The sequence below is a fragment of the Podarcis gaigeae genome (genome assembly GCF_964106915.1).
Source record: "Podarcis gaigeae genome assembly, chromosome: 5".
Classification (NCBI taxonomy): Eukaryota; Metazoa; Chordata; class Lepidosauria; order Squamata; family Lacertidae; genus Podarcis; species Podarcis gaigeae.
Window position 1 is genome coordinate 67592899 of NC_139681.1, and position 26902 is coordinate 67619800.

At 40.2% G+C, this 26902-nt stretch overlaps 1 protein-coding gene across 9 annotated transcripts in view; it reads right to left on the reverse strand.

The window, feature by feature from the left end:
• The window catches only part of PIK3CB (phosphatidylinositol-4,5-bisphosphate 3-kinase catalytic subunit beta), a 100396-nt gene that overhangs the window by 14850 nt on the left and 58644 nt on the right, over positions 1-26902 (reverse strand). For 8 of the 9 annotated variants that reach the window (XM_083742074.1, XM_083742071.1, XM_083742070.1 and 5 more), the window contains 15 exons: positions 24675-24858; positions 22415-22640; positions 18772-18995; positions 17099-17281; positions 16267-16428; positions 15907-15993; positions 13575-13826; positions 12274-12370; positions 10305-10435; positions 8766-8819; positions 7368-7556; positions 5708-5829; positions 3907-4050; positions 2671-2770; positions 477-655 (listed from right to left, as the gene is read on the reverse strand). In XM_083742074.1, coding sequence (XP_083598200.1) covers positions 477-655; positions 2671-2770; positions 3907-4050; positions 5708-5829; positions 7368-7556; positions 8766-8819; positions 10305-10435; positions 12274-12370; positions 13575-13826; positions 15907-15993; positions 16267-16428; positions 17099-17281; positions 18772-18995; positions 22415-22640; positions 24675-24827 — 2303 coding nt within the window. In that variant the 5' untranslated portion in view covers positions 24828-24858. Of the gene's footprint in view, positions 1-476; positions 656-2670; positions 2771-3906; positions 4051-5707; positions 5830-7367; positions 7557-8765; positions 8820-10304; positions 10436-12273; positions 12371-13574; positions 13827-15906; positions 15994-16266; positions 16429-17098; positions 17282-18771; positions 18996-22414; positions 23638-23948; positions 24859-26902 lie in introns of all 9 variants that reach the window. The other variant, XM_083742077.1, reaches the window with a different exon arrangement.

Consider the following 26902-nt stretch of genomic DNA (forward strand, 5'->3'; position numbering starts at 1 on the left):
ACAAAGGGTAAGTGTGGGTGTGAAGGAAAATGTGTGACATTGCTTAACGCAGAGAACGTCTGTCAAGGCATCAGTCTTAGCTTTGCATTTTCAGGCTTTGTGGAGCTTGTGCCAACATGAGATAGCCTTAAACTGGTAGGTTTTCTGATAATTTCATATATCTTTTGTCAGTCACTGATTGCTGACTTGAAGGTGGCACATTATCGTTCAAGGTATTGTAAGAACACATTTTAAGTACGAAAGGTCAATCACAAAAATCTTTAGTCCAAACCAAAACAGGCATCTTAACCTTAGGAAGCCAGAGATTTGCTTACATAGCCAGGTCAAAGCATGAGGGAGTTGTCAGCCACATGAAGACATGCCGCCTTGTGTGCCAACGCGTCTGCTGAGCAATGCAGCCAACAGAAGTCAAAGAGCAAGAGCCTTCTGCCTGTCTGCTTCCACCTAAGAGCTACAGCGTACATAAAAGCACTTACTACAGTTCTGAAAGCAAAACGGAAGGATTCAGCGGGGACTGGAGATCGGAAAGGGCTTCTTTGTAGGTCCTTTGTTTTAAACAGGTGTGCATTGCATCTTTTCCTTTGGCTCTGCTTTGTTTCACAGCATTCAGTTTTATTATACTATTCAAAGTCTTCATCTTATTCAGTGCTTCAACCTGAAATAAATTTGCAGAATAGATTTTAATTTCTAAATCTCTCTGAGGTCAAAGTCTAAGTCAATCAAAATGGAAGGGATCAATCTCGGAGAAAACACTGCATTACCCTCGATTCTGACTGGGCAGCATTGACACTGAAAGGACCCCCATTATCTGCACTGCCCGTCTGGCGCAAAGTCAGCACCATGGGATAAAGCTGTGAAAAAGCAGCTTCCACACAGGGGCTTTTTTTAATGTGAAAAGGATCCTTAAGTAACTAGATCAGGCATAGGCAAACTTTGGCCCTCCAGATGTTTTGGAACTACAATTCCCATCATCCCTAGCTAACAGGACCAGTGGTCAGGGATGATGGGAATTGTAGTCTCAAAACATCTGGAGGGCCAGAGTTTGCCTGTGCCTGACCTAGATCCAAAAAAAGCTTAATGTTTCTGTCATCTCGTCTGTCAGGGTCACCAGAAAAATATTTTGCTCATTCCATTTATTCAGATGCATGCCTGATGGTTTCAATGTGATCACAAGACTCCCCATCCTTAGCTATTTCTCTCTGCCCTTGTGCCTTCGAAACCCAGATGAAAGCTTACATGCTAAATCCAAGCCAAAATAGAGGCTCTGTTTTTGGCAAACGTCAGTCACAAACACGGAGCCGACTGAAACTTCTGCTTTGCTGCAATTATCTCCAACTGCTATCTACTTACTGTTGGGAGTTTCTAGGAGGAAGCAGCTGGGATGCCTTGAAAATAATTAAGTGTTAACACTGCAAAAGTGTTGTGCACCTCTCTGCAGCTCCAACGTAGATCGATTCTCTTATTATTAAGCGAACTAAGTTTGGGATAGGAGGCTGCGTAGGTTTCTCTCCACCAGTACTGATTCACTTTCAAATTTACAGTTTTTATTTTGCTGTAAAAATTACCTTAATGCATCAGGCACAGTTCAAGGGCTGAAACTTTCTTACAGATAAGCTGATTTATGCCTGGCAGGATGCTGTGGAAGCTGTATGGAGTTTGATTACAGAAGAGAGGCAGTGGAGACCTGTCAGGTCAGCCATCTGTCAAAACCCAAAGCTCCCTAATTTCCACAATTCCAGGAGCTGTGCAAACATCAGCAACAAGGGAACAAAATGCAACCTGTGCTACACAAACAGGAACTTTTTGAAGTATTTCTACTTTGTATTTCTTCCGTGTTTGCACAGTTGGGAATTTTTTGCGCCCCTTCTTTGATTGCACTGACATGCACTTCCTCCTCGAAAGTGCACAGAAATGTCAGAGTCCCAAAGCCTATCAGTGCTGAAATATGCTTAAGACTCCCCATTCCCTTTTAGGAGTTCATTCAAACACATTTGTAAGAAAGAAAACATTTTCAATACTCCAAAGCTAAATGATTTTCTTTTGCAATGCAGATTCCATTAGAACTGCTGAATTCAGGTAATTATGGTTGCACAGGAAAAAACCACACACATCTAAATTTTTGCCAACCTACAAATCAACTATAAATAGCACCATTTTCAAAATTATTTCATTAGAAAAGACCAGTGCTTTTTAAAAATTGCGTGCATGCAAAGATTACCACTGCTATGCTACGTGGTGTTTAAGCCTAACACAAAAGGGCAGAATCAGATTGACTGCTAAAATTCCAGATTATGTCCAGGACACCTGTTTATACATCATAGTACCCATCTATCCTCTCTTTGCTCATCTCATTCCTATTCACAGGCAGCATTTGCATGTCTCAGTAAACCATAGTTAATGATTTACTATGAACATGGAGATGGCTCCTCTCCTAGGATGAGCAGACACAACAAACCATAATCCCTGTGTTAGTGTTATGCCCTGAAACCACAATATTAAGCCATACTTTGTTTTTGGTTTAGTATCATGGTTTGTCTGATAGGGGAACAGTGAAGTGGGAGCATTCTCCATGTACATAGTAAACTGTTTCTGCGATGTGCAATGTGCAACCTGGACCATCATCGCATCTCCAGGAGTGACTTGAAGGTAAAGATTTAAAATAAGCAATACCTGTCTGGAAAGTACTTTCATGTGAGCAATGCTTCCACGGCAGTAAGCTTCAAGTATCACACCAAACTGCACTGAAATGGCAGGTATGTGCACTTCTGATCTACAAGAAAAGAGGAAAAACCCCTCCATGTACAAATACGTCTCTCGCATTCATTCTACATAATCAGGGAGTTGTACGATGGATGTAACAATATCACGTCAGTGTCTTAAAAATAAAGAAATTCAAAGTCAAGTGGGCATGTAGCCTTTCATATGGGATAGCATGATACCACTGTGACCTCAACTCCTTTGCAAAACAGCTGTCCACCCCATGCTCCAAGTGAAGCATTCTGAACTCTCAAATCATACCTTGCTAAAAGGAATAAAAATGAGTAGACATGAGTCCTGTCATGAAGTCAGTCAAAAATACAGGAAACAGAGCGGGAGTCAAACATTTTGGCAGGCACCTTCCTATGTGGGAGGGTTTTCCCCTGACTTCTCTTCTACATTGTTAGCTTATTTTGTAGTAGAAGGAATGCACGCTGGAGCCTTGCCAGAGAGATGGGTTTCTGATGGGTTACAGTGCCGCGGCAGCACCTACCATCTTTCTGAAGTCCTTCTTCACTGCTGTTCAACGTGGCAGTGAGACAACTGGGGAAGAGCATAGCTGGAAGGGAAATCTCAAGCACTCTCCCTCCCATACAACAGACTGTATACAACAGGGAAATCTCAAGCACTCTCCCTCCCATATAACAGACTCCCTAATAGCATCTCTTATTTTACAAAGACAGGCTAGGACCATTTCTTCTTTGAAGGCAGAGAACATGCCAAAAGGTGGCAAGAAGGAAGTTGATCTAAAGCCAGGAGTTAGGTGGAGTTTTAGATATTTTTGCTTTTATTTTGTAGACTTTATATGCTATTTAATTGTAAAAAAGCAAGCAAGCAAACAAAACAGCCTGAAAACTGTTTACAAATTTTCCTACACCCTTGCTGGAAGCTTCATCTAGATCCCTTTCGGTGCCTGAGACATTGGCTCAGCCTTAAGAGTTTCTCATCACATCTATTAGGGCTAAGAAACTTGGTCTCAGAAGAGGAGATTCTTCATTTTCCAGTTTTTCTGACAGAACATATAAATGAAGGGAGGATGAGACTAGTCTCAAGGACACCAAAATCATGGTATCAGTAAATTGCTAAAAGGAGTTCTGTGGAAGAGAGATAATTTATACGTTTGCATGTCAATAGATGAGCAAGCCTTACCTCAAATGCCAAAACAGCACCTGTCCTATCCTCCTATTTGCCAGAGCTTTCTCTAGCAGGAACCTGGAGAGAGCACAGTCGAGAAAAGGTTCATATTTCAATACTTGCACAAGCTGCAGAAGATACTGAGAAAGTTCTTCATCACTGGAAGAAGATAAAGAAAACCCAAGAAACTAGCTTAGTTGTGGGAAGATGCATTAAATCAACAGGAGGGAAATTCTCAACATGAAATGCATCAGATTAGAAACATGTTCATGATATATGAAGCAAATGGATGACGTGCAATGAATAAAAGCAGAGGATAGGAACCAGAAGTATTTAAACAGCAGCAACATTTATTATCATTCATAGCAGATATCTCTGATAGATGTACAAAGTATTCAATATCAGTCATATGAATTTGTCTTAAAGATCATCAGGCAAGTTCAGTAACTGCTTTCTGGCTTTCCTGTGCTTACGACATCTTTTTTTAAAAAAATAAAAATAAAAAAGCTAGTTTGCAGCTGTTTGGGTTTGAAATGAAATTTGAAGTAATGGGTTGTTTGTTTTTTTAACCTAAGGAGGAAACATTGTTCACTCATTTATTTTTGAAAAGGAATAACTATTACAGGTGACAAAATAAAACACTGCTGAACTACCAAATAGTTCACTATAACTTAAGGGGTTCTTCTCATCTACTTACAGCCCAGCAAAAAAAGAAAGAAAAGATGTCCAAACAAATTAACATGTTGTACAGTGACTAAAACTACTCTCTTGAAAAGTATGTCAAATGAAAAGTTACCCACCCCCCAAAAAATTACATAGGCATTCAATTATTTGACCGCATCAAGGAGTTAATAATGAATATACCTAGAATGAATTCAAAGAAATCTAAGAACAACTCTATCAGCAGTACTGGTTCATTACACAAGTCTAGACCAGCCTGACAGAGCAAATCACCTTGTTTACATTTTACTGAAGTCAAAATATGTTGTTAACAATTTAGCCTTGAAAATAATTCAAAAATGTTGTACATCACATCCAGTACTCTTGAGAAGTCAAGGAAAATAGGAGCATAGCAGCATTGCAACTGATAATATCCCATTTCTTTCCTGGAGCAAAAATGGCATTAAGCCCATTAATATTTTAAGTAGATAAATAATAATTAAAAAAAAAAACAGCTGAGAAGCTTCTTGAAAATACATAGTTTTTAACATCCACAAGCAAATTGGATGTGCGCATGGCAAACTTAAGCATGCTTACTCAAAAGTACGTTTCACAATTTTCAGTGAAGCTTATTCCCAGATGTTTGGATAGGACTGTAGACAGAGGACATCAGTGACATACATAGGTACGGAGGAGGGAAAATGGATTCAATTCACATTTAAAGATGAACCTACCAAATCCACACTTTCTGAAACAATGCACAAACTGAAGCTTTGTCCTCCTTCAAAATCTGCACTTCTCTGAGTTCTGCAAAGCAGTTCTTCAGTTAAGTAATGTGTGAAAGCATTATATTCTAGGAAAACCTTTAAAAACCCATCAGCTTTCCTTGAGGCTTTTGACCCAGATACCAAAGGAAGCCTTCTTCTGTCTCAACTGGACAGCACTTCCCAAAGGAGGACCACCCACTCCTGTTCCACTGATACGATCAGTAAACTGGGATCGCAGCCTAGCCCACAGCTGGACACTGAAGAGGCTGCCTGCTCCTTAATTTGTAAGATTTATTTCATGCAGGGTGAAAGTCACCGAGTCTTTTCATTGTGGCTGCATTTTAATTCTTTGAGTCAGCTGTTGAAATAAAAGTTGCCAGCAAACTCACCTCATCTGCCTTAAACAGCCCACAGCATATTCCCTTACATATTGATCTGGATAATTGAAATCCAATAACTCTAATGCTTCTCTGGGAGGCAGCTTGGACCATATCTGGAGAAGAGCCTGAAGCTGTTAAGGAAAATAAACACACACATAACTAAGCAAGACTAAATAGATACATGTTTAAGAATATCCATGGGCAGATTTCAACAACTATATAGCATAAATCACAGGTACCCTTCCCCACCCCCGACTTTAGAGAAAGCTGCAATTCAGAGTGTGCATTTATATTTTCATCTAGGTGGAAATGCAATTGGGAAAAAGAGGCCGGGAATAGCTGGCATTGCTTTTCTAGCAACAGCAGCAGCACAACCGCCCACCAGAGGGCAGAACAGCACAAGAACAAAGATCTGAGTATGGCTAATGAAGCAGCAGAGGGAAAATGGGCAAAGGAGGTGTTTGTGGGGAGGGCAACAAATCGGATGTGGCATCAGATAAGACACTTAGGATTATCTGGAGCTTTTTCTATGATGTGTTGCCACTTGGTAGAATCATTCATTTAGTACAGTTGTCTGATCTTGACTGTGATGGAGGCAAGCAATTTAGTTCAACCCTGAAGAATTAATTACAGATTCTAGAAAGCCTGGGGTACTGGCTAGTTTTATATGGCAAACTCTCATATGCATCAACCTGCTGTCCACATGTGGAACGTGAGGGTCTGTCTTTTGCACTGATCAAGGGTATCTGCTTAGGACTAATTAACTGTGGACATTAGGCCTGGCCAGGGTAATATCTGGTTTTCAACAATGAGATGTATCAACAGCTAAATACTGTGATATGCTGATATATCAGGATGTCTGACTCTGGAATGTATCTCAGCTGTTTCTTCCTCCACACCTTAGGGGAGTCAGAGGGGTGGGGGGCTTCCTCAAAGGCAGACAGGCAGGCAGAGCCTGAGAAGCTTCTGTTTAGTGTCAGAAAGATGCTAGTCTTCCTGGATTTCAGAAGCAGAGTCAGGAATAGTCACTGCTACTTGTGTGCAATGCTTGTGCATCTTCTATGAAGTGGCACAATTACTATATGTAGGAATACCAGACAGGTGATACTGACCCACAAAATGCATGTTTGTTTGGAAATACGTATATGGGGAATTAGTATGTGTGTGGTGTTTCCATAGGAGCTGGCAAGCCTAAACTGGCAAAATGCAAGCTTTAGCAGTTAAGAGCAGGGATGGAGAATTTGTAGCCCTCCAGAGTTGGTGGATTGCTACTCTAATCACCCCTGATGGTTGGGCCACGCTGACTTGGGCTGGTGTGAGTTCAGCAATCAGTAAAACCACAGGCACCCATCCCTGAGTCAGTGCCTTGTTCACATTAGGTTGACCCTATCTATAACAGTAGGTAAACAATATCTTCTTTTTCAGATCAAGCACTGCTGACAAAGAGGGTGCAGAGCAGTAGCTATGCAAAGTCTACTAAAAACAAGGAAGAATGTTGTGGCACCTTAGAAGACCTAAGAAAAACAAGATCCATTTAATGGCAGTTGGTTTCACTGATGAGCAGTTAATGGCAATTAAAATAAAATCTCCCACATTGCTCCCACAATTGCTCACATTCTGCCCCTGGCATTACTATTATTGCTGTACAGGTATTTCTTTTTCCTCTTACCTGAGCAACATCTTCAAGTTTGTTCCATTTGACAGAGAGCAACAGCTTTGGTAAGGATTGTGGGAAATTTTCACGGCAGTCATACCGTAAAGTCCAAATGAGATCCATTTCATTTTCACACAGCTGAGACAAGGGGTCCCTTTCCATGATCTCCTTTAGCTCAATGTAGAACTTTTTGCCACCACGGCCCTTTGGTTAAAGGTTGAGAACCACCGTTTACAAGTTATGCATATAATGCTGAGACAAATGTGCTTGTTTCTATACTGCATGTCCAAATGGCATGAAGCTAGAACAGCATGAACTCTCCTTGCTAGCAACTAATGTGCATTATACAGGGTGAGTCTTTTAAAAGGCGCCCTATGGAACATGTGTACTCTGTATCCACGGGGCCTCTTTTAAAGGACTCACCCTGTATATATTTTAATACTCAACTTCAGCAAGTGTGCACTTCAACGCTAGAGGGCACTACTGCTATTTCCCCATTTAATCTGGGAAACATTTCTGCTGAGCCATGCTGGAGGCTTATATTTGCTGCACAGGCACTGTAGATGTCTCTAGACCCACACAACTGATGAAAATTGAGCAATTCTAGTAACTTAAATGCTAGTATGCAAAGGATGAAAAAGAGCACATGAAGCCAAAGCCAAAACTGAGGAACAAGTCACTAATACTTTAAAACTAAAGCAGTTTTGCAGGTAATGCTAAAAACGGACTTTTGCATTTCCAACATCTGTTATTGAACTGTAACAACCACCACCACCAAAGACTTAACGTTTTATAATGACTATACATGCTATCTCTTCTGACTTTTTATTCCACATTAATTAAACGTGTACAGAAGATATTTCAGTGAGTTTCAAATGGAGCTTTATATATCATGAGTGGCAAAAATTGTTTATAAAGTCTCTACATTCAAGAGGCTATTAGCATGTGAATTTATTATCTACACACAAGTTGTGTAAAATAGAACGGGGTATTCTTAGAAGATCATTAATTCAGATGAAATATTTTGTTGATATAATTAATTCTTATTATTTTGCACATTAGTAAGGAATTTGTGCACTATGCTGAATGACATATTATTTAAGCTATAATTTCACAACATTAAAATTATAGGCTATGACAACCAAGCTGTTCAAATTTGTTTAGGATTCCAAATTTGCAATCATTTTAAAAATATGAGCATAATGTGGATTTGGCCTTCAGTGGGTTGTAGGGAAATGAACAGGTTTTGTGTGTTTGCCCTGTCCTTTAAAAATATAATTTTGAAAGTGCAGAACAACTTCACTACAGCTTGAAGAGATGCTTTCTGGACAAGCAGCGGGAGGGTAATAAAAATACATCTTGTTCTAAGTCTTAAATGGGGGAAAGGATAATTGTTTCACCTTTGATACTTACTGCCATACCAGAGCTATCATTATTTCTTGCAATTTCAGCTGCCTTTTCAAGTATCTGCAAGAACAAACACCAGACAGGAATTAAATGACAATGGTGGAGAACAATGAAATTAAAGATGATCAAACGGTATGATCTCTATAGTTTGAAAAGTCATGTAAGTAAATAAAATATTTATGCTCTTCTTTCCCAAATCCTTTTGCTAAGTGCAGTATATAAGCGCGTGTACATTATGCCACAATACTCCTATGTAAACAAAGTGCATAATTCAACAGGGACTGGATTAGTGCACTGCATCTTCTAACGCACAACAACAGAACTGAAAACAGCCTCATGTACGGAAAGAATTAGCCCAGGAGCACGTAGACTCTGAAACACTATGGTCCCCAAAAGGTCAGATTTATTTTGGCTATAATTGTGCACTCTGTGATCCCCCAAGTTTAAAACATTTCTCTTACACTCCATTTGGCAGAACTGTAATAAAAAATCCTTGGGTTCAACAGCCTTGATACATTTGCAGTAGAAGTAGGAAAATGGACATGGGTCATCAGCTTGGCTCAGATTATACTCTGGTTTCCAAGATGGGTATGTTTGTTGACTGTTTCTTAAGATGGAGTTATATACAGTGGTACCTCGGGTTAAGTACTTAATTCGTTCCGGAGATCTTTACTGAACCTGAAATTGTTCTTAACCTGAAGCACCACTTTAGCCAAAGGGGCCTCCTGCTGCTGCAGCGCAGCCAGAGCCCGATTTCTGTTCTCATCTAGAAGCAAAGTTCTTAACCTGAAGCACTATTTCTGGGTTAGCGGAGACTGTAACCTGAAGCGTATGTAACCTGAAGCGTATGTAACCTGAGGTACCATTGTATCACCCTTGGTTAAAATTAGCACTAATAGGAGAAGGGCAGTTATGCCGAAACAGTGGAAAGCCCAAAAATAGGGTACCCTGAGGAGGGAGCTAAGCCAGCCCAAGATCTGTTGGATCCTGAGATGCTCTTATAGCTGGTACCGGCTGGCAACAAGCTTGATCACTGCACCAGTCTGGAGGCGGGTACAGGGATCAGGATTGATCTGCCTGTCCCCCACCCTGCCACCATGAGTGGCCAGGATGTGGGTCTGCTGCTCTGCAGAGCTTTGGTGGCGGCAGCAGGGGACTGGGATTGTTCTGTTAGTGAACTACACTTAGTCATAACCAAGGGAAATGTAGGTCACGACTAACTTCATTCCCACTGATTTTTTTGTGACTAACTTGCAGGGTAATCATATACACTTCTACTCAGAAGCCGGAGTGTGTATAGAATGTAATCCTTTGTGAGCAGTGTGTGTATGTGTGCAGGTGCATGTGTGCGCACATGTGCATCTGCGTACATGCAGTTAGCCAAAATGTTTTCCAAGTTTAGTCAACTTTTTGTAGACACATATTCATATACTTGACTGTCGTTACAACAGCAGCAACTGAGGAGCAACTCTGTAAAGTTAGAGAGAATGCATTCAGGATCATGCATGGAGGAAAAGAAAATACAAGAACCCATAACAATCTTACCTTATCAAAGGGAGGGTAATAAATAGGAAATTTGGAATATTCTTGAAATTTGATCTGCAAAGCTGTTGCATTTTCAGTGTATGGATTTGTCTGTACAGTTCCCATTGGATTCAACATTTCTTCAAGTTCATCTAGGCAACCAGAATACACATTTTGTGTTTATATTTAATAGCATTCAATCTGTAGCATAGCTAAACAAAATTCAAGGCAGGCAGGCCACATTAGCAGAAAAGCTCCTAGAGCCACAGTAAGAGCCTCAAGTAAGCAGAGCCAACTTTTATTTCCTATATAATTTTAATTTTAGAGGTTGGGTTTTAAAAGTCGCAAGGCAAGCTGGGAGAGGTGGTCAACTTCCACTGATGACTTTCATAGAAATCTCACACACATTCCATGGCCCCCCACCCTGAAACGAAGTGCAATAATTTCATCACACTGTGATGCACAGAACTGCTCTTCTACTCCTGGACCATTCCCATCTGGGCGTAAGAGATACCTTTTAATTCAATGTAGAAACAAGTTTACAAATCCCAGAGGTTGGAAAAGTCTACAATGGTCTATTTCTATTTTAAATCCACAATAAAAATGTAGCAGACTTGCTATAATAGAAGTGACGAGGACATGAATTAAGCTCCATTCAGGATTATCCTTACTATGTTGGATTTCAAGTTCTGATATCCTGTTTCAGTGGTAGATGTTGGACATGTCATTAGCTTCATATTGAACGTGGTGACTGGTGTACAGTCATACCTCATTTTGCGTTTGCTTCAGGTTATGTTTTTTTCAGGTTGCGGACCATGGAAAACCTGGAAGTACTGGAACAGGTCACTTCTGAGTTTTGCCGCTCGTGCAGAAGCGCCAAATCGTGCCAGCACCTACACAGACGTGGCACTTCAGCTTGCGAACGCTGCGGGTTGCGGACATGCCTCCGCCACGGATTACGTCCACAACTCGAGGTTCCACTGTAGTTATAAAGCTATTGCCAAATGTATAGTACAACAGGCCTTGCTCCCAATTAAATGTACGTGGCAAGTGTAGCCAATGGGGCCCTCCAGCTGTTGCTAGATGTGGTTAGGGATGCGGTCCAACAACATCTGAAGGGCTACCCTTTCTGTGCAGAAGACTGCAGCCTTCATGGACTTGAGGACCAGTGAGGTTTGGAATACTGGCAGCACAGAGATAACTCTTTCCTTTAAACCAAGGAGCACACACAAGTCAATGAAGTGGTTTGGCACTATTTTACCAGAAATGTCTGCTAAAACTTTGATGTGAGGGTGGGGATTACTTTTGGGGCTGGATTTGTTTCTTTTTCTAAAGACAGAAAAAGCTAGCAATTCCATTCCAGGGATACGATATCTGTTATAAAAATACCGACTTTCACTTTTTGCTATGTTCTGCATTTTAAAAGAACCTCAAATTGCAAAAAAGGCAAAATGTTTAGTCAGCAGGAACTGGTAAGGATCCATTGAATTAATAATGCCAATTCAGTCTGTAGTCATGCAGTGATTATCCTATAGAATGGCTACTATTCCAGACCAAGTTATTTCATGCATTCAGCCAAAGCTGCACCTTAGCTGAACAGTTGCTCCAAGCCCATGTCACATGAGTTAAGTGAAAAACATCAGAGTCAAAATTTGCCATAATAGTGCTTTTCCTACACTAAGAAATTTCTTTATTTTACCTCAAGGTAACATTTGCATTTTTTTATATTACGAGGCATATTTTATTATCCATATTCTATCTGCGTTTTATAACCATAATCATTATCTTCATGTGCTCAGGAGACACTGAAGTCTGTATTACAGGAAGTACTGAATGGATTGTGATCTGATGTTACGAAGTTTTCATTCAATTTCAGAGGGGCTTTTGTGTAAGCCTAAGCAAGGCAGCCCCTCTGAAATGGATGGAGGCTGTGCAGTAACACAGCATAGCTGATGGCACAAGCAGCTTCTTATCACAAATTAAGCCTTACCAGGAAATGACGACCAGCTGTACAGTACGAGGTCTCCAGTTTTCAATTGTCCTTTAAAATCAAACACCATAGTATTGACCCATGCGACAGGGTAGTGCTGCAATGAAAAAATCATACTGTTTGAAGATGAGGCCATAGTGGATTCAAAACCGTAAGACAATGGAACAACACACACACATAACACACACAGAGAAAAAGAAGTTGTGATGTAGATTTGGAAAAATCCTAAATGCTCATTCCTAAAAAAAAAGCTCAACTTTGACCTGAACCCCCCAAAACAGGCCTTCCTTCCCCGAAAAGGGTGTAGATCACTGCCAGTTTTTAACTCTGTGAGTAGATTGCAGTCTCTTGGGAGTTGGCCACCCCTGTAGTATAAGATGCTAGAACTACATGACGGATGAGGTGCATCATATTAGGTGAATTCTTTCCTCTGGAGCAGGGTTTCCCAGACAGGGAGGGGGGTCCCTCCAGCTGATTTTGGACTACATTTCCCATAACCCCTGACCACTGGTGCTCCTAAGGATGATGGGAGTTGTAGTCCAAAAACAGCTGAAGACTCAAGTTTCGGAAACCCTGCTCTGGGTCATGAACATAGTTCAGTGCATACAACAAACACACAACAATGTAGAGTCCAGTTGTGTTTGTTATGAGAAACACCATGGAAAAGCAAGCAAAGCCTCAGCAAACCTGACGGGAAGGCAGGCGGGGGGGGGGAAGCAAAGACTTTCGCCCCCCGCCGGCCTTCAGAAGAGGTCGGGGGACAGACTGTCCCCGGACCTGGTCTGAAGGTGGTTTCCATAGGAACGCATTGATTGATTTTCAATGCATTCCTATGGGAAACCGTGCTTCGCAAGACGAAAAACTCGCAAGACGAAAAGACTTGCGGAATGAATTAATTTCGTCTTGCGAGGCACCACTGTATATATATATGAAGCATTGACCTTTATTCCTTTTATTATATTCAAATGTAGAACAGTAGGTGAAATTCAGAAATGGTAGAAATGAGAATCAAGTAGAAAATACAGCGAGGCAAGATTATTATTATTTGGTCCTATCCCCCGTTTAAAAATTAATAGTACATACTCAAGTGTGTGTGTGTGTGTGTGTAAATATATATATTTCTCTCTCTTTCTCTCTATGTACGTGTGTATATGTATATGTGTGTGTATATATCAGTATATATCCTGACTTTCACTCTGAAGTTCAGAATTTTAAAAAGCTATGGAAATGAAAAGTATGCAAAACACATGCAGAGACTTCCCAGTACAACGAACAGGAATGTAAAGAAACGAATCCATTACCACTTTGCCAGCTTTCCTAATGGTCTGGTATTTGGACGGATTAAGTGTCTTGCTTGGATTATTTTTTTTCTTTTTATCCATCACAGCATAGACCACAAAGCACAGCCTAGCCATTCTTGGCAAATCACAGACGTTGATATCAAATTCCAAGGGTTCGTTCCAAACATGGTCATTTCTCCCAGATATTTCTGAGCTTACGATAGGTTTACAAAGGAGCTCAGTTCCATGGAAGAGACCAGCCCTGACATGAACCTGCAAGAGAGACATGACAGGGAAGTATCCAAACACATTCCAGAGAGTAAGGATTATTTACCTAGAAGTATTTCCTGCTTAGAAAGAAGGCAAGGCAGCTTTGGAATATTTGCCCTAATTAGTGTTCTTACGCTACGTGCTAGAGAATTAGCTACACTGAGGATCTAAGCAATCTGTGGGTATTGCCAAGGTAAACTGATGGTAAACATTTTGCTTCTCATGACTGGGCACAAAGTTTACCAATTAGGAGAGTAGATGGTGACAAGAAGCATAACTAACCTCACACACATATTTTTGCTTATATTTCTAGAACAGGAATGATAATGACGATTCAGTATGCCTTTGAATCTTTGGAGGCAATTATTTTAACTGGGAAATGGTTCAATTTGCTTTTGAATTACAAATTAGTATGCACGTACGGTATGTGATTATTTTCAAGTGCATATAATTGGCACATGCCTTAATATTCTACACTGTGTCCTAATGGAGTGATATTCCTATGTAAACATAGCTTTTTTTAAAAAAAAACACCACAATGTATTCCTAAAGCTGTAGTCCTTTCTCTTTCATATAATTACCGAACTTTTGGGGGCTGTCTAAGGTACCTTTGCCAAAAAGCACTTTTCAAAATAGCAATACAAGCAAAAAAGTTAGTCACTCACAATCAGATTTCCTTCAAAGCTTACGGCATGGGTTTTAGCCAGAACTAATGCTAAATCTCCCTGATTTTAAATGTGGTTTATTTCTGACAAATCTTTGTGGCAAAATCTTAAATAGCAGCTTAAATGAAGCACTGAGCACTGGTTTTTTTTGAAAATGTAGACAAAAACTTGCTGCACACATTATTGTCCCATTTTTTAAACAGATCATTGCACAATCTCTTTTCTCTCTCTCTTCTGTTTTCAGGAAGAAAAAGATTGCTAGGATTATAGATATGCATAATTTCTGCAATATTCATCCAAAATAACAAACAGGGAAACGATATTATATATTAATTAATTAATTAATTAATTATGTATACCACCCTTCATCTGTAGATCTCAGGGCGGTTCACAACATAAAAATACAATATAAAAACACAGATTACATAAAACGCAAAATGGTAAAACATGTTTCTTAAAAATAGCTTTATGGCATTCTGCTTCTCCTTAGCAATTACTGCATTTGTCTCCCTTTCAGTATATAAAAACTTGAACTGATTTTTGTTCAAAACAATTTGCCCTGAAAGGTCAGTGAATTATTTTAAACATCATGCCAGTCATGCCACACTATGAGCCCATTCATATATATATATATATTTGTCTTCTCCAGCTGAAAATTCATTCATTCACTTAACTGTATGCCAAACAAAGAAGGGAAAATGCCTGCCATTCTATTTCATAGGCAAAATGCATAGGAAGGGGTTTGTGCAGTAAGCTCTTACATGTTACAACAGGCATCCCCAAACTCATCCCTCCAGTTGTTTTGGGACTACAACTCCCATCATCTCTGACCATTGGTCCTCTTAGCTAGGTATGATGGGAGTTGTAGTCCCAAAACATCTGGAGGGTGGAGTTTGGGGATGCCTGTGTTACAACCTTGGTTTAAAATGCATTCTTTTTACAGGAAATAACATTTCATTTGCTTCTACATTCAGCATCTTCAGTGAACTAAGTACAGAGCAAAATGCTTAGTGGAACCAGATTATACTTGCAAATCTTTTAAAAGCTGGAAATTCATCTGAACATTTACAAAAACATTTACATATTAATGCCATAAAATTAGGAATATCTTTCAGTTTCAGTTAAATTTGCAGATTGATTAAGAGTTCACATATCACCTTATGTCATGATATTTCTGTCTACCTAAATATTTTTCAAGACAAGTATCATTTAGCATCACTCTGTAGCTTTTGATTTAGAGCTCAGCCAGAGATTCAAGCCGATTCCCAATTGTAATCATGTAGTCATTTAGACTACTGGTATTTAAATCAGGCACTTGTTTATTAAATAATCAAATCAAATGCAGCCTTGACAAACAAAGGAAATTTGTTAAGACGACCAGCAGAAAAATCACTTGTGTTGGGGAGGAATTTAGTTACCTTAGCTGTCTCTTCTGTGTTCAACTTGTTGCCATTCACTAGGACTACCTTGAAAGGATTGTTAATATCCCATACACTTTGAGTCAACTGTTGTAGAAAGGAAACAGCAATGAGAGATTTCCAGGCTTTTTAAGAAACACATACATTTGAAGATCATGCTGCTTAAAAAACAGCCCTGCACTAAATCAACAACTAATGTCTCTCTTCTGCAAAGAATGTTTCTCTTTTGCCAAGAATGGCTTATGGAGGTAGCAATACAAACATTAACTAACAGTCAACTTTAAGCTGCATTTTTAAATGATTTGCTTGTACCTTCCAGACATGAATGCAACAATTCTTAAAATGAATGAGAAAACTCACACGTGTTTTTTTGGGTGGTAGAGGAACAGGAGGGTTGCCTGGTTTTCGGTTTATGGCAGCTTCTATAGCCACCATTTCCTGATCACACATTTTTTTTATGGTGCTGCATTCAACAAGAGTGAGTTGAGGAAGGGCTCTGCTCATCACACAACGATGGATATACTGAGAAAGGAAGAGAGGCAATGAATTTGTTATTTGCATGCTGAAAATTAAACATGAAGTCCTTAAAGCATGTTTTATTTAGGTCCATATATATACTTCAAAAAGGAAGGGGGGGAAATCATTTGGGGTCATTTATGCTTTCAAAAAAGCAATTAACCAGTCAAGCACATTCACACTTAAAAGATTTGCAGCAACTCTTGATTCATTTTCAAAAAATGTTTCATATTTTTGGGTGCTTGGGCAACAAATTGTATTGTAGAGCAAAACACAGAGTTCACATCTGAATTGTCCAATTATATATGGTATGACATTACCAAAGAAGTAAAAAAATAGACATCTTAATATCTGATTAATTTTGAAGACACATCTCCTAAGCAATCATATTGCTTTAAAAGAGCAATATGAGAGCCAGTGTGGTGTAGTGGTTAAGAGCGGTAGTCATGTAATCTGGGGAACCGGGTTCGCGTCTCCGCTCCTCCACCTGCAGCTGCTGGGTGACCTTGGGCCAGTCACACTTCTCTGAAGTCTCTCAGCCCCACTCACCTCACAGAGTGTTTGTTGTGGGAGAGGAAGGGAAAGGAGAATGTTAGCCGCTTTGAGACTCCTGAAGGGGAGTGAAAGGCGGGATATCAAATCCAAACTCTTCTTCTAAAAGAAAAGAAAAGAATACCTGGAACTGAATTAATGGATGGTCCCCAAAAACATATTCCAGTCTTCCACTAACTTGCAGAACATAGTCAGAAGGATCAACTTCTTCATCTTCTCTTCCATGGATAGTCAAACGTTTACGAATTGCTAGTTCATTCAGCTTGATAGGGTTTATATTAGGAGACACCTGAAAACTAAATACGTCCTATTAAAAAGAAGATGTAATAGATATTACTTTCAAGTATGAATGAATATAAGTAATTCATTTTACTTTAGAGAATAACCCCCCCCCCCAGTCTATGGACCATATAGGTTTTATTAAGAATATTTCCTGATTTATATATAAAAAGAAATCTGGTAGGTGTAGGTACCCATTTTACTATTTAATACACAATTGTGCAGGATAAAATACGTTTCTTCACATGGATCCTCATCACAGAGCCTATTATGTTGTGCACAAATGCTTTTATAAGAGTACATACAGAGCTTTTTTTTTTTTTTCGAACACACTAAGAAGATGCAGGAATTCAAAAGCAATTATTTACAAATGCCTGCTTTCATTTTACATTTTATGATGAATAATATTTTTTGTCTACAGGCCTATTTATATAGCAGCCTTCTGGTAGCAAGCCAAACCTTGCAATGGAAAATCATAGCCATAATGAAGAAGTCTGTCAAAATCAATTCAATATTTTCTCAGTTTCAAAAGTTATCTGTCTCAAAAAAGCTACTCAAAAAAGTTAACTGCCAGATACAGAGGCCCTCGCAATTCAGTTTTTTAAAAAAGGAGACCTCAAACACAGTGTTTCTATAGAATTGTTTTTATATAAAATGTTCTAAACACTAATGTATAAAGGTCAAAATAGACTTTAGATTAATGGCATACATTGAATCTCATGCTTTGGAACCCTTCAGGAAGATGACTCAGAAACTGGTCAGAAATTCAGCTGGTCAGATTACTGACTGAGGTTCAATTTAGATCTCATATAAGCCACTTTACAACTGCTGCACTGGTTGATAGCTCATTTCTGGGTCCATTCAAGGTGCACAACTGTGGCGTAGCGTGGGTTGTCAGCACCCGGGGCAAGGCAAGTAATTTGCACCCCGTAACCCGTGGATTTGCGCCCCCTAACCCTAACCCCCAGATGTTGCGCCCCGGTGTGGCCGGCCCCCCTTGCACCCCCCACGCTACGCCACTAGTGCACAAGGTAGGGTTTAAATCCCATAACAACTCAAATACATCCATCAAAAGCTATGCAAGATGTCTATTATCTCTGTTTGGACTCTGTTTTAGGCCCAACGACAGCCACTGTATAAAGTTTATTTTTTATTGACTGCTCGATTGGACTTGATTTTAACAGTGTATATATTTTTATATACTGTTTATTTGTATATCTGTACTGAATATTTATTGTATTTGTATATTTGTACTGAAATGATTGCACAACAGACAGTATATAAATAGCTTAATAAAGCAAACAAACAGTACTTTAAATAAGGCAGATACCACTGGACATAGATAGATGTTACACACATTACTCTGTGTGTAAATGTGTTCCGAGCTATTAGAAGACACCTATTCATCTCACAGCGACAACTTTCCAAGTGTTTGACAATGTACATTTTGCAACTTGCAAGTGGGAATTACTTGAGGTAGCTGTGGAAGTGTTTTCTAACTATGGCCAATAATCCTACCCGGCAGTTGTCAAAATGAACAGCCACAACTAGATTGCCACCATAAAGTTTATCTTGGAGGTTTTCCTGTGTTGCTGGCTCTAGGTGCGGTGGGTAAGTGTACTTCAACCAGTCCATCCAAGACAGCCCCACAAGTGACTGCATCTTCTCTTCACTGATTAGCCGCATTTTAATCCGGAATTCTTTGACTTCTGGGTCTTGAAGGGCATCAAACTCATGGAGGCCTGAAATGATTTAATTAAACAATACATATTTGTTAAAGTGTCAGAGGCAAAGAATCACATTGCACCACACGGCCAACTAAGGTTTACTCCGAGTAGACCACTGAAATTAATGGGCCTAATTCCACTATAGACACAAATTTCAATGGGGTAAGGGAAAGGGAAAGGTAAAGGTAAAGGTAAAGGGACCCCTGACCATTAGGTCCAGTCGTAACCGACTCTGGGGTTGCGGCGCTCATCTCACTTTATTGGCTGAGAGAGCCGGCGTACAGCTTCCGGGTCATGTGGCGAGCATGACTAAGCCGCTTCTGGTGAACCAGAGCAGCACACGGAAACGCCGTTTACCTTCCCATCAGAGCGGTACCTATTTATCTACTTGCACTTTGATGTGCTTTCGAACTGCTAGGTTGGCAGGAGCAGGGACCGAGCAACGGGAGCTCACCCCGCTGTGGGTTTTGAACCACCGACCTTCTGATCGGCAAGACACTAATTTCAATGGGGTTATTCTGAGTAAAATTTAGCTGAACTTAGCTAAAAAAGTTAGCCCAAAAAGTTAGCCCAAAAAGTTGTTTCTTCTTTTAGTGTTATTACACAAACCAATTCAATGCCACATTTTCCATTAAAAACCCTAACTCCATTAAACACACACACACACACACACACACACAAGCATTCAAGATACTACCACAGCTGTCATTTTGAACTTTCCATGTAGATTATTTTGCTGAGGAAGTCTGAGATTTATTTATTTTTTGTAAATCACAGCTATAGGTTTACTTTGTCTTCCACGGAACACTGAAATCATATTTTCACTGAGTACTTTGATAAGTATTTTGACTTTTATAGGAAAAAGACACAAAAAGAGCAAAATTGATATAGGCTGCTAATTCAAAAGGTTATGAATTGCCCCTTACATATGCATAGTACAGTACAGGAGGTGTGGGAAGAGGAACATTACATTTTCCATTAATACTTTAGTAATAACTTCAGTTGTATTTGCCAATGTCTTAGGCGTTTAAACACAAGCCTTCACTGAGGAGCACATGGCATAAAGCGCAGGTCAAGCAGGTTCGAAGAGGAATAACTAATTCTACCCTGAGAAGTACAAAGAACCAGAGAACTTGCTTTGTTCAAAACGGGGGAAATTGCCCAGTCATTCTTTTTCGAAATAATCAGTTACAAAAATCTATAAAAGAACTCTGTGCGTCAGTAGAAGCCATTGTCAGCACAGACAAGTTAGGGTTCAGTTTGCTGTTGAAAGCTAAACAGAACTTGTAGATATTGTGCCAGGAACTAACAACTGCCCATTGTTTCTGATGGGAAGCATGGCCTGCATATTGATTATTTTTAATTTCAACATAAAATGCATCATTCCCTTTGCAAATTGCAAGCATGAAAAATTTTATTATGTTAAAAATTCAACAGCAACTGACTGCATTATGCCTCTGTGTACCAGCTGCTGGGAATTGCAGGTGGGCAGAGTGCTGTTGTGCTTATGTCCATCTTGCAGCCTTCCCACAGGCATCTGGTCATTGGCATGATCCGGCAGGATCACCTTATATTCTTATGACTTGTAGTTTCTGAATTCCTCAATAGGTAAATTTCTAGCTGTATATGGCAAGACAACCACTTGCATGCCAATGGTGGGTGGGACCAGAGGCAAAAGCCAACAGAGAAAATAATGTAAAGCTTACTTTTGTACAGGCAAGTTTCTACAAACATTTGCATGACCCTCTCAACTCTCCATCTAGGCCAGCAGTTCTCAACCTGTGGGTCCCCAGATGTTGTTGGACTACAACTCCCAACTCATCCCTGAGCTCTGGTCTTGCTAGCTAGGGGTGATGGGAGTTGTAGTTCAACAACATCTGGGGACCCACAGGTTGAGAAAGGCTGATCTAGGCAAACAAGAAGCATTATCAAAGTTTAAGAGCTATGGGGGAGCAATACTTGGGGTGCAAAACACAGCCAGTAAAAGTGTGTTGCAAGGAAGAGTAGAAAGGCCCAAACAGAGAGGTCTTGCAGGCTGTATCCAGCCCCTGGACCTGAGGTTCACCCTAGCCCTGCCTTAAAGGCAGCTGAATCAGAACATCCAGAAGAATTTTAAATACACACATAGAAAACATATTGGTTATTCAAATGCTGAAGTAGCAATTTTACGGCCTTTGCTAATGCTGCTGCAAAGATGTTCCTTTCCCACGCAGTCTGCTGCAGATGGTAGAAAAAGAGGATTTTCTCTGGCTTGCCCTTCTCTTTTGAAAGGCATGTGCACAGCGATTGGTTACTACCACCACTAACATGAGGAGCACCTGGTTATAAGGAATTGCTCCAACTCAAACATTGGGTCAGCAGCCTTTTTGGCCCAATTGCATTCAATAGATGTGGAGGCTTTAAAACTTCTCATGTGTATGTGCGTATGTATTTTAATGTTATGCTGTAAACCTACCCATGGGCAGGATATCATTTACAAAAGTACAACTCCTCATGGGAGAAAAGCAATGAAACCGATAAATCTTACTTTCACTTTTGCAAACCATATGAAAACAGATATTTCTGTACTGTGTTTCCAGTGATCACTGACAGGTGTGTCGTTGCCATCACTAAAAAGTATGTGAGCCTCAGCTTTCCTGTCAATTTTGGTAGCTGCAGATGTGTGCAGAGGTTTCCACCCTGTTCTTAGTTCCAAGGTATTCTTTGGCTGCTGTATTGCTGAGGTCCCCTGAATGAATAGCATAGAGCCCTACAGACAAGTCCCCACCATCCTTTTCAGTAACAACCTTGAGCTGTGACAGACAGCAGAGAATTGTTGCTGACCTTACATGAAGCTGCAACACAAGATTAGAGCTCCTTACAACCACAATTTTTGTCTTGGCAACAAAGACTGTCCCAAGCCTGTGGAGCACTGGAAGAAGTAGAAGTTTGGTGTCTAATACATTTCTATCTTAAGTCAAGATAAGCTTGTTCAATTATAGCTGATGGTGAAAATCATTAAAATGGGTTTTTAGGGAAAGAATATCCAATTAATAGGAGTTATTTACAGTCCAATTACTGGGTAATGTACATATTAATGTGCTCCATCATACCTTGTATGCACATCATTAATAGAACATTATTACTATCCAACATTTGTAACATCCTAACACAGAAACACATACAACTGATTTCTGAATGCGTTCTTCAATATGGTATTTACTCTAATTATGATGCTATGTAAAAGTATTAAAATTTGGTTGTTTTTTTCATAGTTAATTAGAATGAGGGACACACATTCAAGGACAGAAAATGGTCATGTTAAATTTTATTTGGGGTTAATCTTACTATAGTTAAGCCCAGTCCTTTTAATGCTTTCGGGCTAATTTCAATCCACCTCAGTGCTCTTTTGGTGCTGTATCTCCATCTCCACAGCCAAGAACACCAATATTTACCTTTTCCTATGAGGACACCTATTTTAGAGTCCAATTTTTCCCCTGGGTCGCAGCTTCTTGTAATTAGTTGAAGGACAGGAAGGAATGGTCTAACGTCACAGAGTCTGCGTGTCTCATCTTCCAGTTCTTCACGTACCGCTGTTTGGTTCACACAAGAGAACATATAGGAGTCGATCTCCATAAGAAGATGAAACAGAGGGTAACTCTGTGCTTCCTTCCATAATAGCTGCAAATAAGCACAGAGACTGTAACAGTAGAATGCTTTGTTCACAAAACCCACTCACTGGAAAGTAAGACCTCTGTCAACTGTACGCACAGCATTAGGTAGGTGTTTCTGTATCACTCATGCAAGCCCTTACTTCAGCTTAAACAAACTTCCTTCAATCAAACACAGCTGACTCAAGCCTCCAGAGAATAGTGGTATTTTAAATTAATACAGCCATTGTTTTTTAAAACTAAAAATCACTGGTCCTGAAAGAAAACTGGTTCTCTCTGCTGTAAAGAGTGTTCTGGAACTAAGTGTCAAGAATAAAAAGGTACACTTGTCACTGTCTTTATTCATGTTTTAGTAATAAAAACAAGTGCTAAGGGGTGGGGTGGGACTTCTTTCCCAAGTTAGTTCTTCTGCATTTTTTTTTGACTGCGGATTTGGCAAGATTATTGTTGGGTTTTGGCCACGAAGCATCTGAAAAGGACATCAATTTCAGGCCAGTTGTAGAATTTATGGGCCACTAAGATTTCTGCATCTATCAGCCAGTAAGCTAGTTAAACAGATGACATCTCAGCAGAAAAGAATCTGCCTGACCATCTTCTATGTCTACTAGTAGGAGAATATTTAGCAAGCAGATTCCAAGGTTCCCAGGGCCCCATAACACACTACTGGTGGCAGCTGTTTTCCATGGTGTTCTGTTCCTGCCCCCCCCCACGTTGGCAGAGCACGCATACGCATGATCTCCCCAATTATAGCCCCATTATGCCCTGACTCCAGGGATGGAGAAAGGGAGGTGCGGTGGAGGTGGGCCGACCCAGATGTCATCACCGAGGGGGGTGACAAAATGCTGGGCAGCACTCACTGCAGGGCATGCAGAGAGTGACGTAGTGGCTTTGGCGCCCGCAGGCTCCATACTACCCCAAACAGTCTGCCCGCTGCCTCTCCCCCCCCAGCTGTAGGGTGGCTGAGTGAGAGGAGGCAGGCAGACTCCTTGGAGGCCCCATGGAGTGTCCTGCCCCCACGGGCAGCTGGCCACACCTCTGGGTGCAGGGCACACGTGCAGCACAGACACCCGATCAGCTTGCTCTGCCGCTGCCTGCTCCACTCCCATTATGTGCCATTACATTCCCATCCTGCTCTCTTCTGGGTCCAAAAGGACCCGCACATTGGCAGTCACACATCATTTGGATGGGCGCAAAACGGTCACCTCCTGTACTTGTGAATTCTTTCCAGTAAAGTCCATGGGGGTGACTAGAACTGCATTTAGACATGAAGATTATTCCATTAGCTTTCCTGGTTATAATGCTAGCACTTCTGTCCTGCTTTCTAAAGTTCCATTTACACTGCAATACTTGCTGTGTTGTGAACTGTTTTGGTGTGTTTTTTTATTGATATACTACTGCCATGTCACGCTAAATCTCATTCGCACGAGTGGGTTTGGTGTTACATTGAATTGTGTTATCATTTGTGTGTGTGTATGTGTTTGTGTGTGTTTCTATTTCCCCATGATTCCCCCATGAAAACTGTGGGAAAGAATTGTATGCTGGAATGCCGCTCCAAATTTCATCACACGACATGACCGATGAAAACCACGGGGAAATTACACCACAGGATTTTTCGGGTAACCAGGGTTGCATCTGAATTTTCTCTGGAAGCGATTAACACAGAAATTAACCCTAAAATTTCCATAGATTTCCATAAATGTCCCTTAATCCTTGTGAAAGAGCAAAAAAAAATCGGGTAAGGAACCCCTGGAAAAATGGAATAAAATACTGTCTGAATGCAGCCTAGTTCTAACCAACATAGTTACAAGAATGCACCCTTGCATGAAAACAACAATGGGATGATGTTCATGTAGAAGCTAATGTTTTATTGGGATCTGCCCTTCAAACCAGACCCCTAAGTCATGTTTCACAAAATTTAAATCAGGTTACATACTCAGGAATATTATTCTAAACACTTAAATTATATGATAAACAAAATGCACTTCAATGAGAAGTAGCTAATAGACACTTTAAGAGCAAGCCAGTTTTACCTGTTCTGTATTACCTGTTTTATAAGACTGATAGTGGCATCACGTGGGACATCTAGACTGATGTAAATTCCAGTGGGAAGCAGGAAGTCCACAGATATTAAGCCATCAGCTGCTATCTGTGAATCTACTGCCCAGATGTCTAGGGCATCTGCCATGGCAGGAGGCATAATGGACTTTAAATCTCATAACCATGTGGTCCTAGAAGAAAAAATAAGTTAGAATAATTTGCTATGTTCACTTCCATAGGACTGCTTTTAAATCAGAACCAAATACTAAACAAACATCAAAGTGTACCAAACAGTAGCACCAACACTCACATAGACAAAGTTTATGAGAAGACGCTGCCTTTTTAGGCATGACTTCTGGTCAGAGCTTCACTTAAGTTTGTCTAATGTAGAGTAAGGGAGGAATAAAGAAGGAAAGAACTGCAATATTCTGAAGGGTATTTTTCGCATTTAAAAAACTTCCAGTCTAGTAGGCATTTGGAAATGAGGCATTCTAGAAGGCAAAAAACAACACACACAATAGACTGCTATGCTAGCTCTGAGCTGTGATTAGAAATCTTTGTAATGGAGAGACTGTCCAACTGTAAAATTAGAAGAAAATACAAATTTCAAGTTAGAATATCTTGCTCAGACATTTTTTGGGGGGTGGGGGGGGAGAGAAGCACAAATGTGTGATTATGAGATGTGCAACTAGTAAATAATAATCCCAGAAGGTCGATTTTTGCTGTCATTGAAACAATAGTTTAAAGACAGCCCAACCCCAACTCCCAACCCCCATTTTGCAATGTCTGGGTGCACAAAATACATCTTATAATTCATGTTCTAGCCCGAGTTGAGAATTTACATTTACAAAGCTCAAGTACAAAGCACTCTTGGACAAATATTTACATAGTCCATTGGATTCCAGCATGTATGCAACATAATGAGTCAAAATTCGAAAAAAGGCATATTTAGCTTAGAAAAGGGAGAATGTCATAGCAGCTTTCTAAAATCCTGCTATTTTTATATAGGGATCAGAAAAGCAGAGCAGCAATTGGGTATTCTAGAAATACTTGCAGAAGCATGAAAGCAAAGGGATTTCAATAGGAACAAATCAATTAACAGTTTAGCAATGTATACAGGGCTAACTCCACCCATGCAGTAAAGAGGTATGGAAGTGGCTTCAAACTGCTACAGAGCACAAGGCTGTGTACACAATACCAACTTAAAATACAGCAGTGGGAGCACAGTGGATGCACAGGACATGAGAGTGTAAGCCCAAATTTCCCTACACAGTAAGCCATTCATGTCAGAAGCTTACCCTCATCCCAGGAGTTTTCACCTTATTCTTGCAAAGATGTCACAATGGACATGGCGAAAATCACTGGAGCCTTGTGGGAAGTGAATCCCATGAACAGCATACCACACAATCTCTCTTCCATTTAATGGCTTTTTTCAAGTGGTGATCATGTCACAATGTCATGTGTGAACTAGATGTAATCCTATAAGCAATCCTGCTCTCACTAGGTGACATTTGACATTTGATTTTAGGACTTGGGAACTGTTTCAGGGGGTTAAACGTTTTTCAGATGTCAGGGGCACTAAATTAGTACACAGGCTGAAAATCACAGGCTTGGGGAAGGCAGAAGTCCCTAAAGAGCAACAAAAACCTGAACCAAATATATTCCTCTTTTTTGTGTGGATACCATTTTGTAAACTTCTGGTTTATTATTAAACTGTGCATTCAATAGGAAGCTGCCAGGAGGGAGGAAGTGTCCCAGGTGAAGATCAATTCGCAAGCGCTGAAATCAAACTAGCATTCGGGGGCGTGTTTTCAATATGCAAATACAACAACTGCACAGTAGAAAGGAATGAGTGAGCATTTTGTTTATCAACGAAACAGATTAGCTTATTTCAGAAATGACATCCAGTCGCCATTCTAATTTGTGCCACTTGCGGACAACATAAAGGTCAGAGAAGTGCAAAGTATTTATACAGAAAATGGCACTTGTCACAGCCATGAGACTGCTATGAGAATGAATCACAGGCCAAACTGTATAATGCAAGGCGATGCCTGTGAATGACTAACACCCTCACATCCAGCAGTTGAAATAATGCCAAAGATCCATCTGTGGCAAATAGTTACATGAGAGGAATTTTAAACAGCCCACAGCAAAAGGGGGGAAAAGTTTGTATGCAACTATTTATACCTAATGAGCCAGTTCAGACATCATGATGAACCATAGTTCACTGTGATG